This window comes from Argiope bruennichi, chromosome X2 (assembly GCF_947563725.1).
Source record: "Argiope bruennichi chromosome X2, qqArgBrue1.1, whole genome shotgun sequence".
Lineage (NCBI taxonomy): Eukaryota > Metazoa > Arthropoda > Arachnida > Araneae > Araneidae > Argiope > Argiope bruennichi.
The window spans coordinates 117,532,606-117,546,585 of NC_079163.1; the positions used below are offsets into that span (position 1 = coordinate 117,532,606).

At 29.8% G+C, this 13,980-nt stretch overlaps 1 protein-coding gene across 1 annotated transcript in view; it reads left to right on the plus strand.

Annotated features, from left to right (window-relative positions):
* LOC129960255 (PDZ domain-containing protein GIPC1-like) overlaps positions 1-13,980 on the plus strand; it is a 71,815-nt gene that overhangs the window by 46,730 nt on the left and 11,105 nt on the right. The window contains exons 2-3 of the mRNA XM_056073533.1: positions 1,303-1,533; positions 11,489-11,627. Of these exons, the coding sequence (XP_055929508.1) occupies positions 1,303-1,533; positions 11,489-11,627 (370 nt within the window). The remainder of the gene's footprint in view (positions 1-1,302; positions 1,534-11,488; positions 11,628-13,980) is intronic.

Here is a 13,980-nt window from a genome sequence, read left to right on the forward strand (position 1 = left end):
TTCATATCTAATAATAACATAACGAGGAAGGACATAACTATAATATTTTTTTGTATATATCAGATAAATATTATTAAAATTTAACAAAAAGCTTGGTCTGAAAATAATGAGATTCGAATTTTCCTCCAGGAGTAAATATTTTATCGATATTTTCTACACAACTTGACTTATTAGTCGAATGTGAATTTAATGTAAAAATTCCAAACAGAACATAGGGCTGTGGTGGCCTGATGGTAAGGCCTTAGCTTTGAGATTCTTCCGGAAGGGCCCTTTTAAACTTTCAGGGGTTTCAGATTTTTTTACTTATTTATTTTTCTGTATCGATTTGGACTACTTAGAGAGTGTTAGATACTTTTGAAGACGATTGAAAATTTGAATACGAAAGTACGATTACAAAACAAATGCAAACAATGAGTAATATTAGTACTGACTTTCAAAGTATCCCCCCCCCAAAAAAAAACCGTAGCAAAAATACAAAAATTCTCATCAGACTCGAAGAACATGCAAGATTCTAAAGACAAATTATCCATTCTTGAAACAATATCGTTATAAAGCACGAATATATCAAAAGTCTTATGCAAAATAAAAATTTAAGAAAAAAATACAGTATCAGTATTTACAATGAGAATCAAAGTTTTAAAGTTTTAAAAAGAATTCTGAATTCACAGAAATATCAAGAGAAGTAAAGGTATATTTTTATCCGACAAAATTCCCTTAATCAGAAAGTTCATTGCAAATCCAGCTGGAAATACTAAAACTCTCCTTCAGTTTCATCTGGACAAATTTATTATTAACTGAACATTTCCAAAAACTTTTTCAACCATATTAAAGTTTCAAGCAATACTGTCTTGCTTTCGCCAGTGGAAACACGACTAAATCTTGGTCTGGTGTACATTACATACGACATCGAGGATTGAATGTCGTCCCACTAGTGTAAAGTGAAACTTTGAAAAGAGAATGTCGATTCAGGTGACTATGTTACAGAATTACGAGATCTATTTCCAAACCGCGCTCGTGTTGCCTAAAAACAGATAATCGGTGTAACCAAACCAAGCGGAATGCCTGTATCTTTTAAATAATAAATACAGTCTCCTAAACTTTAAATAAAAATAATATTTCTTAATGAAAGAACATTTTCTCTATGAAATGATCAAAATCGTTTGTTTTTAAATTTCCTTATGAAACGTTCTTAAGAAAAGAGACTCTATTGTTTTAAAAAATGATGTAAATCCTAATACAAAGTTTGCAGTGATTACGAAAATGAATATGACATTTGCTTATTTTTCGGTATTTTCTTTTCAGATTCTTTTCTGCACATTGAATACTCATAAAGTAGACATGTCGAAACTTCTTGGAGGTCAGATTGGCTTGGATGATTTTATCTTCGTCCATCGCAAAGGTCAAGCCAAAGAAGTTGAAATCACAAAGAATGAAGACGCTTTGGGATTAACCATAACGGATAATGGAGCCGGCTATGCTTTCATCAAAAGAGTCAAAGAAGGAAGTCTCATACATGGACTTGGATTCATTCAGGTGATTTTAACCATACAATTGTTGGCAATCTGATAAGTTTATCCCTTAAGATGACATTCTTGAAACTTGATGATGAGGAAGATAGAAATAATGCTTCAATTGAAGGGAAAGTTGTGTAATTTCGTTTCTTATGTTTATATTTCAGAATCGAAATGGATATGTGAAATCTATATTCTGTGTAATCCACCATACTTACTCGAAAAAAGCTTTATAATATTCAAACCTAATTGGTATGAGCAAAATTTCAATTAAAAAAAAGCGAGTCATTTTCGTGTTTTTATATCAATTCAACAATCTTTCAACATTAGGTAAAATTTTTAGAGACAATGACATTTTGATCAAAGATTAATATTGATGTTGTTTAATATTGCTGTCTTTCTCAAGAGCCTGCAGAAACACGTCTGTTTCGGTAAAAACAGGTTTTCATGATTAAAAAGGTCATTCAACAGTACACTTAATAGTATATGACGTCATTTCTACTATATCCTTCTGTTGAAATACTAAACTAACGAAGTTACCTGCGAAGATAATGAGACGATACGTTTCCTGCAATGACCACCTTAAAATAGACTTTATATTTGTTCTAGTTCTTATTACAGATAAAAAAATAATTATATGAAGAGCTCGATTAATATAAGGTTAAACTGATACTCAGTTTTGTTATATCAGGTGCAAATTGATACTGTTAGTCGATTGTGTCTGATATTTTATACTTTTATCTGATACAATTGTACCTGATACTTTTATCTGATAACTTTGTACCTGATACAGCCGGCAACCAAATCTTTTCTTGTCGGAATGAAATCGGGTACTCGTTGGGCATTGGTTCGTGCATTTACGCCGAGACCGGTAAACAATACTATTACGAATATGACTCCAAACTGAGATATCGCATCAGAAGTATTGACATTAAGCCGGTCGCTTTGGTTTTGATAATAATTGACGGGCAGATCAGAATAGGAAAGGAAAGACTTTTTGTATTTAGTTAGTATGTAATTCTTAAGTGGTATGTGCACCATTATATGGGATAAAGGGTAGAAATATCTGGGGATGAAATATATTTAGTTAAAAAATATCACACGTGCTCATAGAGTTGCTGAGGCAAGATAAAAATTAGGCTATATCGACAGGTAACAAATAAAGTCCAAAAGGATGGAGTATAGAGTCCAAAAATATATATAGAGTATATATACTCTATATATCTATTTGGATATATATAGAGTCCAAAGATTGATATGAAATACCTTATACTCTTAGTCTGTATTAATTTTGTGTATATATATTTTTGCATACCTGATACAAAGCATCAGGTTGGTACTGCATGAATCAAATTTAATCCAATGCAACCTCCCTCATAAAAAGTCCAAACACCATTTCAGTATAAACTAGTTTACACAATTCGAATCACGGCTTGAAATTACATATTTTAATATATAATTTTTCTAACAAATTAAATGTATCTGCAAAATTGTAGGAAATGTGATCTAAAATTCGTATTCTAAAGCTTCATTCGTTATGTATGAGCTAATAATAATTGATGTCGTACATTTAATTATTAGTTTCGAGCGGAACTGTAGTTTCACAACTTAAAAGGCGTCTTGAGTCACCTCTGTTAAGTGCAAATTAAACAGGTTCTGAGGAGTAATAGTCACAACATGAGCGTTAAGTTGTAATCTTAGTTCCGCATAAACTGAAAAGACAGCGAGTTAATAGGTTTCGCATTCTATTTTTTATTCTTAGTTGTAATTCTTTAACTTCCAAACAGATGGTAAAAAGAAATTGCTCACAAAATATAACTGAATTTATATATTTTTAATGGCAGAATGAAATACGTTTTGCAAATGCTTTTTTAAATCTAAATGAATTAATTGTAATTAGGTTCAAAAAATTTTTGGCTATAAAATAAAAAGACCCCACTAAGCAAAAAATAATCACTTCTATTCAATAAATACCATATAATATTATAATGTTTATTTAACATTTAGTTTCATAGTTTTAAGAATATAATTAAGTTAGAATTTTTCTAAGTTTACACTTTTGTCATAAGTAATTTCTAATAACATTTTTCTACATGTAACATACCTTCGTTCTATAATAAAGTAGCATTAATAAAGGAATTTCGAAATGAATTAACTTAGATTAGATTTAATAGATTAATGCCTTATTTCTAAGTTACATTAGATAACGTACATGGCACCTGGATAAACATCCTTTTCTTCAAACATCCATACCACACATACCATTCAAATATACATGCATCAAACCCTCATTTGAGTTGGATCTCCTATGACAAGTCTCTGACCGTAGTAAACTTGCTTTTGAATTAATACGAAACATATACTTGCTACTAATTTTAATGTAAATACTACTTAACTTTACAATAATATTTTTTTCTGTGTGTTGGTTGTATTTCTTTAAAGTATAAAATAATCATTCATACTATCACTTTTATTGGTAATTTTTTTTTTGATTTCATCTTACTAGCGACATTTTCTTGAAGGATTGGGATTTTGAAGTCATCAAAGGATAATAGCAAATTTTAACGCATCATTTGGATAAACAGTTATTTGATGGAACTATTTAACCGGGTTTTCAAAATTAATCGGTGTATTCGCTTTAGATGAAACGTTTATCCGATATTCATCAACAATTTTCGTATTATATCCCAACATCTGCTTTTTTGGATGGAAGTTACTTTTCTTTGGTAGCATAGAAAATTCAAAATGCCTTAATTGTCCTCCTTCAAACTACAATACTAGCATTTTTAGCGTATGGATCCGTCATCATTACAGGATCCATACGCTAAATACATAAACTGTTTTAAAAAATTAAACATATTCCTTATTCGCTTTTAATTACTTTTGAACTTGGGAATAATATTTGTATATTTGATATGCTTTACAGCTTTTTATATAATTAGTAACTGCAATGTCCCTTCAGTTGTACTGCCAATGGTTTCAATATAATAACAGTATATTGTAGAATTTGGCTTCGAAAAATATGATGACCCAGTTACTCATATTATTTAAGCAAACTGAAAATAATTATAAATGTTCAATAACTGACTTGAGTAGTATTTTTTAGCAATAATTTGTTATTAATATTTCGCGAAAAATCTCTCTTGAGAAACTAAAACAGCTGTAGATAAAATGTATCTCTGATAAATATAGGCTAAAAACTTTAGATCTATCATTTCTTTGCGTGAGTTTCTCGTCATATTTTTAGAACTGATCAGATCTTTCATTCGCTTTTTAATTTACGCAACCTGATTTGAAAATCATTAATTCAAATTAATTTTCTCTGTGCTAATATATACAAGATATTATAGATTTCGGCAAATTCTTTCATTTTTTGAGTCATTCAGATTAATCTTCAAAACTAAGATCATTTGACTACTGTTTAGATATTACTGAGGCGATAATTTTAATTTCTGAAGCGAAAGTTACTTCGATTTGACGATTGAGTCATAATGTTTTAAAACAGAATAATTTTAATGACTAATTGATATTCAGGAAATGATGCTATCGAGTAGTATATCTGGAAGTATACCAGTCAGAAGCATAAAAACTAGTAGTTTCAAATCCAAATTGAATATTCACCACTCACTCTGAGTAATTTAAAGCTGTAGCTCATAAGTTAATTGGGAGATTATTTCATTTGAAATAAAATTATACAAATTTCAAAACACAAGAGTGCCTTTTGGCTTTGGACTACGCAGGTATCATCTGTAGGATTAGTCCAATTAAATGTCAACTTAATAATTGGAAAAGATAGAAATCGCTTTTATGATTGTATTAAATAAGTATTACCTTTATAATTGGACTAGATTTGTATCACCTTTACAACTTTACAAGTCCTTTTCATTTTATAGTTCAGAGTGGTATTATTCTCTTGAATTGTTCATATATATATATATATATATATATATATATATATATATATTATGGAAGAGAAGGGATAATTTTATTGGATTTCTTTGTTTTGTTTTTTTCAACGCACAAATAGTTTCACTAGAAATGAGGTGTACACTAGGGTGGAACGAAAAATGGCCTTAAAACTTTTTTTTTTTTTTTTTAGATTTCACTTTGATAATATTGCAGAAAAGTTGCCTTGTAGGTTCAAAAACAATAAAAATTTGGTTGTAATATTACATTACCTTAAGGTGCTGCAAAAAGCTTGAAATTTGTAAAAAAATTGAAAAAAATGGAAATTTTTAAAAAGGGTCTTTAAAATTCTTTTCTTAGATTTTAGTTTGGAAATTGTGGTGAAAAGCTAGTTTTTAGGTTCAAAAACAATTTTAAAAAATCCTGGTTGCAATACAACAATATTTCGAAGTGCCGAAAGGAACTTAAAATTTGTAAAAAAAATTGAAAAATTATAAACTTTGATAAAATATTTTTATGAATTTTGCGTTCATATAATATTACAAAAAATGATTTTAAATACATATATAAGCATTAAATTTGAAAATAATTATTAATTACAAAGTATAATTATAAAAACATATTTTTTATGTCCAATTTTGCGTTTCTTACTTCTGTATTCTTAATGATTACAAATGCTGCAGCTGCTAAATGTTTGTTTCTACTTCAGTGACACATTAAACAGTTTTTTTTTAAATTAAATTTTGGTATATTCAGATATGAGTCAATTTTTGCTCTTATATATCCTTCTCTTGATACCGAATCACAGACATTTTGACCCGATTTAGTCACCAGTCTCACAGCTCTTTCCACTGCTTGCACGTGACAAGGAAGTCAGGGAAAGTCGTTAACCGGGCCCCCCTATACTATTTGATTCAACTTCTGATGCCTTCTGTAAAAAGTTTTAATAAAACGCACTGGCACTTGGTAGTTTTATCGCTTCTTATCTATTTGATGGATCTGGTTGGCTTGCCTCTTTTTGAAAAGAACATTGTTATCCTTCAGCGTTGTCATTGTCGCCAGTAATCGTTTCTGATGCACTAGTACTTTTTGCCCGTTCTTGATTAAACTTAACTATTCTATTTACTTTACTCTTTCGTTCTTCTTTCTTCCTCAAAGCGCTTGTGGTAGCAATATCAATATTACCTATAACCATTTTCCTGTTAGAGCATTGATCGTTTCGAACCTTTCATTCTATAACTGGCCCTTTTTTTAAAAAAACAAGTCAGCAATATCAAATAAACGTCTAGCTTCTTCTTTAAATTCTGTGAGGTTGAAGTTAAACTTATCTGAACATTTTCTGCTTTTAGACTTTAATAAATTCTTGCATTTAGTATGATACGCTTTTATCATTTGTGAAATTCTTTTGCTAGAAGCAACGGAAACAGAAGCTCTTAACAATATTTCTTCTATTATGGGAACAAAAATATCACATATTTCGCTTACAGAAGGATCCTTCTCTGAAGTAATTTTGAGGTTATGTCTAATATAACGATAGCACTAGATTCGTCAGTAGTGCGTTACGTCCCTTTAACGTCCTTTCGGCACCTCAAGATATACTCTAATATTTTTTTATGATTTTTATTTATCTTATCTGTATCAAAAGGCAACTTTTCCGCGCTATTACAAATTAAAAATCAAAAACTGATTTTTTTCGTTCCACTTTAGAATACACTCAGATAATGGTACACTGTAGTGAAAGAAAAACTTTTTTTTTTTGCACAAACAATTTTTTTGAAAAATTTAACTAGATTGAAATTTAAAAAAAAATAATTTTGATTTCCTTTGTATTGAGACAATTAAATAAGAATAGCTGAATGATATCTGCATTTCTTACATACATTTGTGCTTGTCTTGTAATATTGCGTTATCAATTCTTTAAATAAATTAAATCCGATAACTTAACAAGACATACATTATTTACTTTATACAATATTCTTACAAATAATAAATTCTTCATTCAAGTTGTTTTAGTACAATAATATCGACATTGATGTTAAATATCACTTTAGCACATAATTTCATTTTTTACGATTTTAATGTGGTTCATGGGCAGTTTTCTTGCGCATTACCGTACAACCCAGACAATAATCAAGATCCAGACAACCCAGACCCAACCTGAATAAATAAATGCTTAAAAAAATTCTTCTCTAATAAAACCATAAACTTAGATAGTCGTCTGTGTTATGAGTTAGATTGGTAGGTTGCGAGCATTTTTATAGTGGAAATAGCAAACAAATGTTGTAATATTTTATATGATTCAATGTTTCATTTCAATCACAAATTTGCTGCTTTAATTCTCTTGAGATGATTATTATTTGTAAGAAAAAAAATCACATTGAAGAAAGTTAAAATTACTTCGTATTTAACATTTTACTTTTCATCCAGGTTAAAATTATTCATTTGTATCCAAACATATTGCCATCTCATAACATGTAAGTGCAATATATCTGCAAACTATGACATTTATTATTACTAAAAGCAGATAATTCAGGAGATCCTAAAAGGGTTATTATCAATAAATACTGGCTGCTTAAGTTCTAATACGGGAGATGACAGCTCACAGTGGCCTTTTATTATTCATTTGCAGTTTTCTAACGAACGCTGAAATTTTTGAACACTTTTTCAAAAAGAAGAGGCAGACTTAAAATTATTTATTTTTAATGAACGGCAATAGATTTAGACATATACTATAAGTCACTGGATCGAAGAAAGTTTAAAGTTTTATTCTATGCATTCGGATAATCTTGATAAAAGCGTATTGTTGTTTGTTTATTCAAAAAGGGCGATGTTGCAGAAATAGTCGTTTTGTATGCTGCAGTAAGCAAAGAGTGTATCTATTATTGCATTACAACGTGCACTTCGTTTTAAATTCATCAGTGAGCCATTTCGTCTTAAACAAATTTACAGAGGGTATATGAAATTCGAAGTAGATTATTGCATATGCAAAGGGAAAAGTAAGCACTGTGCATTCTCGCACGTTAGATGAAAATATTGAACGGAACCGAACTGCTTTTGAACATGATCATAGGAAATCCAAAAGCAGAGGAAGCAAACTGTAGTTACTCTTCATTGATCTGCAAAACCGATTTGTTATAATTGTGAGTTCAATTACCAGGCGCCAGTTACTTCCTGTATGGCAAGAAATGAATTTCAGATTCGACGCTTGTCCCGTAACAAATGGATCTCGTGATGAATACATAGAATAAAGCTTTGCACTTTCCTCTATTCAAAGATATGTCATATGCTCCTCTATGTATTGTCACCTATAGAAATCAATATTTTGAATGTACTTCTTTTTGAATAACAATGTATAATAATGTAAAACAACTTTATTGAAATTTATTAATTGTATAAGCCTTTTCTCAATGGATGAAAGTAAAGATGCTAATAAAAAGTGAATCAAATGCCTTATTCTTGTTTTTCAGTTGCATAACATGCAAATTATTCTGTAATAAAGTGCCTGAAAGGATATTTTTCTGTTCCGTCAAACGCTTCGTTGCGGAATACTTTTCCACTTCTTTACCCAGTGACACGATGCGTTAAAACGTATCGCATCAAAAGTAATTGCTTCAGTAGAGCGCACAGAATAAGCATTCAAAACATTGAGCAACCGGAATATTATCTATTATTTTACATCCCATCACGGTATTTCGAAACGGATAATATATCATTTGAATGGTTTACTTTCATTTTAATATGCAAAGTTTTGAAAATCATTTTTCGGACATATTTTCTTCCGAAAAGTAAATTCATGCACACAACTTCCTTTTGTTTGAAGAAATGTCATTGGAAATCCCAGTTTGGGTTGGGTGGATTTTGTTTTTCTATGCCAAAAGATTTAGGGTCAAGGGAGGAGAAGCCATAAGAGACCGGTTTGTCCTGATTAAGACATCAAAATTTTTGTATACAAAATTTCTTTTTAAAATTCTTATTATTTACATAATCAAATTAAACATAAATCTATAGAAAATAATAATAAATTAATAAATCTATAGAAAATGTCTCAAATTTTAATATCGTTACACATGTTTGTGGATATCATTTTAAATATTATCTAGAATTATTTACTCCTAATTATTGCTATTACTGCGAATAAATTATTATTACAAATATTATTAAACTATTTTTTGTTATTTCCTTTCCTTTTTCCACATTAGAAGTTAACCTCTCAGTTTCAAGATAAAGACTATTTTTTAAATCTTAGTTTAAATGCATGAATGTCTTATCTTTACAAAATTTCTTATCTTCACATTCAAAACGGCAACAGATAATCTCTTTTAATAATATATTTCTGCCAGTTTCTTTAACGCCGGATTGAATGCAAAGGATTAAATATTTTATCTGATAAAATTATTTCAACGCTTTCATTGTTATGAATAAGTTAATTCGTTCACCATGAATATTAGATGAGAGCTACAGATGAATTATATTATTTATACTATTTTTTATATGTACATTCATCATTCGCAATATATCTTTATATATTAAACAATGCATAATACATTTCAGATGGCATAGGCAACATACACATTAAAACCATGATGAATGTGCTAATCCTGGGACGCCCATTGCTTGAAAGATAATTTCTTTTTTATTATTGAGTATAAGTTGTAGTGCATGTCAAGATAGGCTTCAACTAATAGCTTCGTTTTATTTTAGTGAAATTTATTTGGCTCTTTGGGAGTCTGAAATCTAAGCACGAGAGTCACCATTTAACCTTCATTCAAAATTTCAAGGTCATTAATAGTAACCCTTTAGATCGTTCAACTGCCTCATTAATTCAAGAATATAACCCTTCAAACCACTAAACTACCACATTTATTCAAGAAAATAAAACCCAACCAACGTCACTTATAGAGTAATAGTGTTTTCCGAGAAACGGTGGCTCATTTATTCGTTTTAATAATTACTGTGATTCTATGGAACCAGTTCTAATGACAGCACACCAGAAAACTTTATTTTCGTTGGTGTTTAAGTCATTCGGAAAAATTTGTGGGAAAGGCAGAGAGAAGAGTTCAAATTATTACCCACGGAATAAATCATGGCTCTTCAAGATTAATAATCTTTAGTCAGTAATATAAAACTTTACTTTCTGTTTCATATTATAGTTAATTCAGCATAAAATTTATTTGAATCATTTATGAGTCTGAAGCATAATGTTGCAAAATCATTTCTTATCTTGAAATAATTTACAATTATCAATGTATGCCAGATTATGATGGCTACGATTGAGACGGATTTTCCAATAATCTCTTAATACTTTGCCATTCAATTGGCTCCACGCTGATGTTGCGTGTCAAATTGGTAACAAATACTATCGTCATAATACCGGCTGCATTGTGAGCGAAATGTGCCAGTTACGATGTGAATCATTGTTGCAGTTTGTTGATAATGGCATTGTGTTGATATTGATTGAGATATAGCAATTTATTTTTATACAGTTGCTGTTCCTCAGTATTAACACAAATAGAAAGGCTTTATGTAGAAATATTTAAGTTATATTGCGAAGTTTTATAGAGTACATTGTATATATCGCCTTTTCATATATACTACATTAGTATTTTTTTTAAAAAAAAATTGCACAATTTCTGTTACGTCGTGTTTTATTTAAAATACATCAGTATGTTTTATACTATAAAAAGTTGATTTGAATTCAAGAATGTAAATTAATTAGTCGTCATATTATTTTACAATTAGAAGAAAACATATGTAATCGCTGGCTCATTTGAAAAGAGAAGGAAGGATAATTCATATCGAACAAGCTATTTTAATTTGATGTTAAAATCCTTACATTTACCAAGTTGGAAATAAGCTATAAAAAATTAAGCAGAGTTCTGTTTTATTTTCTGAAGAATTTCTATAAAATGATTTAACTGTTTTTATATATAGTGCGATAGCTTGAGACTGGATCAATCATTTAAAATTTAATATTTAAAAAATAAAGTTACTTACGCGTAAACCTTTGGCATTATTGAATGGAGAATTGCATTAATTACTGTCAGTGAATCCTGCTCGAAATTTAATTTTAGGTCGGAGATCACATAGAAAAAATCAATGATGTGTCAATGGTTGGATGTCGACATTTTGAAGTGGCCAAACAATTAAAAGATATTCCTAAAGGAGCTACCTTCACATTAAGGCTGATTGAACCTCTGAGGGCTGGATTTTGTAAGTATTTTTTTCTGCGAAACTACCGATTTTTTTGACATAATTTAAGAATTATTACTGGGTTTGATCAATGTAAATGCACTTACTGAAATTTATACTCCTTTACGATGTCAAAAAAATTAAAACTGTTAAATTTAAAATCTGAAATATAATTATAGATTTTCAAAATACTAATGATGACAACACTCAAATATCCGAAATAAGCGAACAGAAAATTTATTATACAGGGGATTCCAAAAGATTGCTTTCAAATTTTAAGGGTAGGTCCAGTATATTCAACAACAGAACATGGAATAGTAAATGCAAAATGCGATCGCTATAGGGGACTCTATGATAATGAATTAAATAAAAGAAAGGGATCGTCTAGATGGATTGTACAACTCAGATTTACTGGAATACAAATTTACAATGTCACAACAGCATTAGTAGCACAAATGTACAACAATACTGTTACAACTTCTTCATGCTATTGTACAGCATTCAGGATATTGAAAAACATCGTGGAAATATCGTATATTATCTTATCTAATAGGGAGTACAGTTGTATGAATAAACGAAGCGAATATCGTTTCAACTATCAAGTCCCTTGCAAGTGCTCCTAAGGTTTATTATTGAGTGCTTCCTATTTTCAATTATATCCGTCATATTGTATACGACTTATACAGCTGATTTCAAGCAAATGAGATGCTGTATCATTATGAATTTTTATTGCTTGAAATCTCGGTGATATACTTTATCTTCATTATCTCTTTCTTAATTCGTTGGCAATTGATTAAAAAAAACAAAAAACCTGAAGTGATCGCTGTTTGCATTTGCAATCCTTTGTGTTTTTGAAAAAAGGTTTTATTTCTGTACACCTGATTTATCTTAAAAGTTTGAGAACAATCTTTTTGGATAGTTTTACATTAATTAATGTTAAAAAAGAAGATGTATTGCATATTTATTCTCAAGATTAACATAACTACGTGAAAATTATATCGGCCGTGGCTTCATTATTTTTAACTTAGTGAGATGATGCCGAACCCTATCCGAAGCCTCGTTTGTCTCAATTTTCATAACAAAATAAAAACGTTTGGACTTCGTTTTAACATATTCCGTTAGGTCAAGATTAAGTTTGAGGTTTTTCTATCTCAAAATCTGGACTGTCTCGTTTGGTCACTTTGCTTTTATAAAGAATTGTATAAAAATAATAAATAGCCCCCGCTAAATAGAAAATAGTATCCACATAAAAAATCAAGCCTCCTTAAATGAATCTTAAAACGTCTCAGAGGATAATTTTTTTAGTAATTGAATGTACATATCTTACAATGTATATAATTGACATTTCTGTGCAAGATTGTAGCTATGATTACGAAGAACATATAAAAATCGGGTTATTTTCTCAGTTAGAAACATTTTTCAAAAAATGCAAAACGTCAACAAATACCTTTTCCTTACAATCCTGAAAGCATACAATCGTGCAGTCATCTTCAAAACAAGAGTATTAAAAAACCGGTTATCGATGGCGGGTTTTCTAGAATAAATGCAATTCTAATAATACTTAATAAAAAGACAATACAGGAAATAGGCGATAGTGCAGGAAGAGACAGAGAGCAGACAGGAAACACAGAACACAAATACGTCACATTTTCTTTATTTTTTAAAGTATATTTTTATACTGAACACAGTGCATGTCAATTCGAAAATACATGCACATAGTATTAAATCATTTTTCTGATTTATGTTTCTTGCATGCATATATTTGTCTGCTTGCCAAAGAATTAATGAGGACAATTTAATGCATAAAAGAAATTAGGAACAAAATCTGGCACTCGAAATTTCTTAACAAACTAAAACCTTTTTGAAGCATAGCGAATTTTAATATTAGAATCCCAGCTAAAAGTGTTTATATCGACTTAAGAATTTAAAAGAAAAACAACAATCTGCTGGGTTTACGTTCCCATATAAGTATAATTTGTCCGAAAACGTATCAACCTAGTCACAAAACAAAAGAAGCATTTTCAGAAAAGTTTCCGTTAGATCTTAAGGAATAGTATTTGTTCATTTTCACAAAGCATCTAGTAAAATTTGCATACTTATTTATTCAATTATATCGCATAATTATTGCTCATTAATGATTAAAATTGTTTTAGTAATTATGAAATTCAAATTGGATTGATTTTTATTTCAGTTTGTAGCGAGTAGTAACAGCTTGCCCTTCTTGATTGTCTATACCGTGGATTTTCATACCTCTTAGCCAAGTCCGGGGAGCAATTAAATGTCCAGTAGTAGAGTTAATTCATGCTAACATACGCGGCATGCATATTTAATTTTAAAATCCATTGAGTATCTTGCAGGAGAAAAATACGAATGG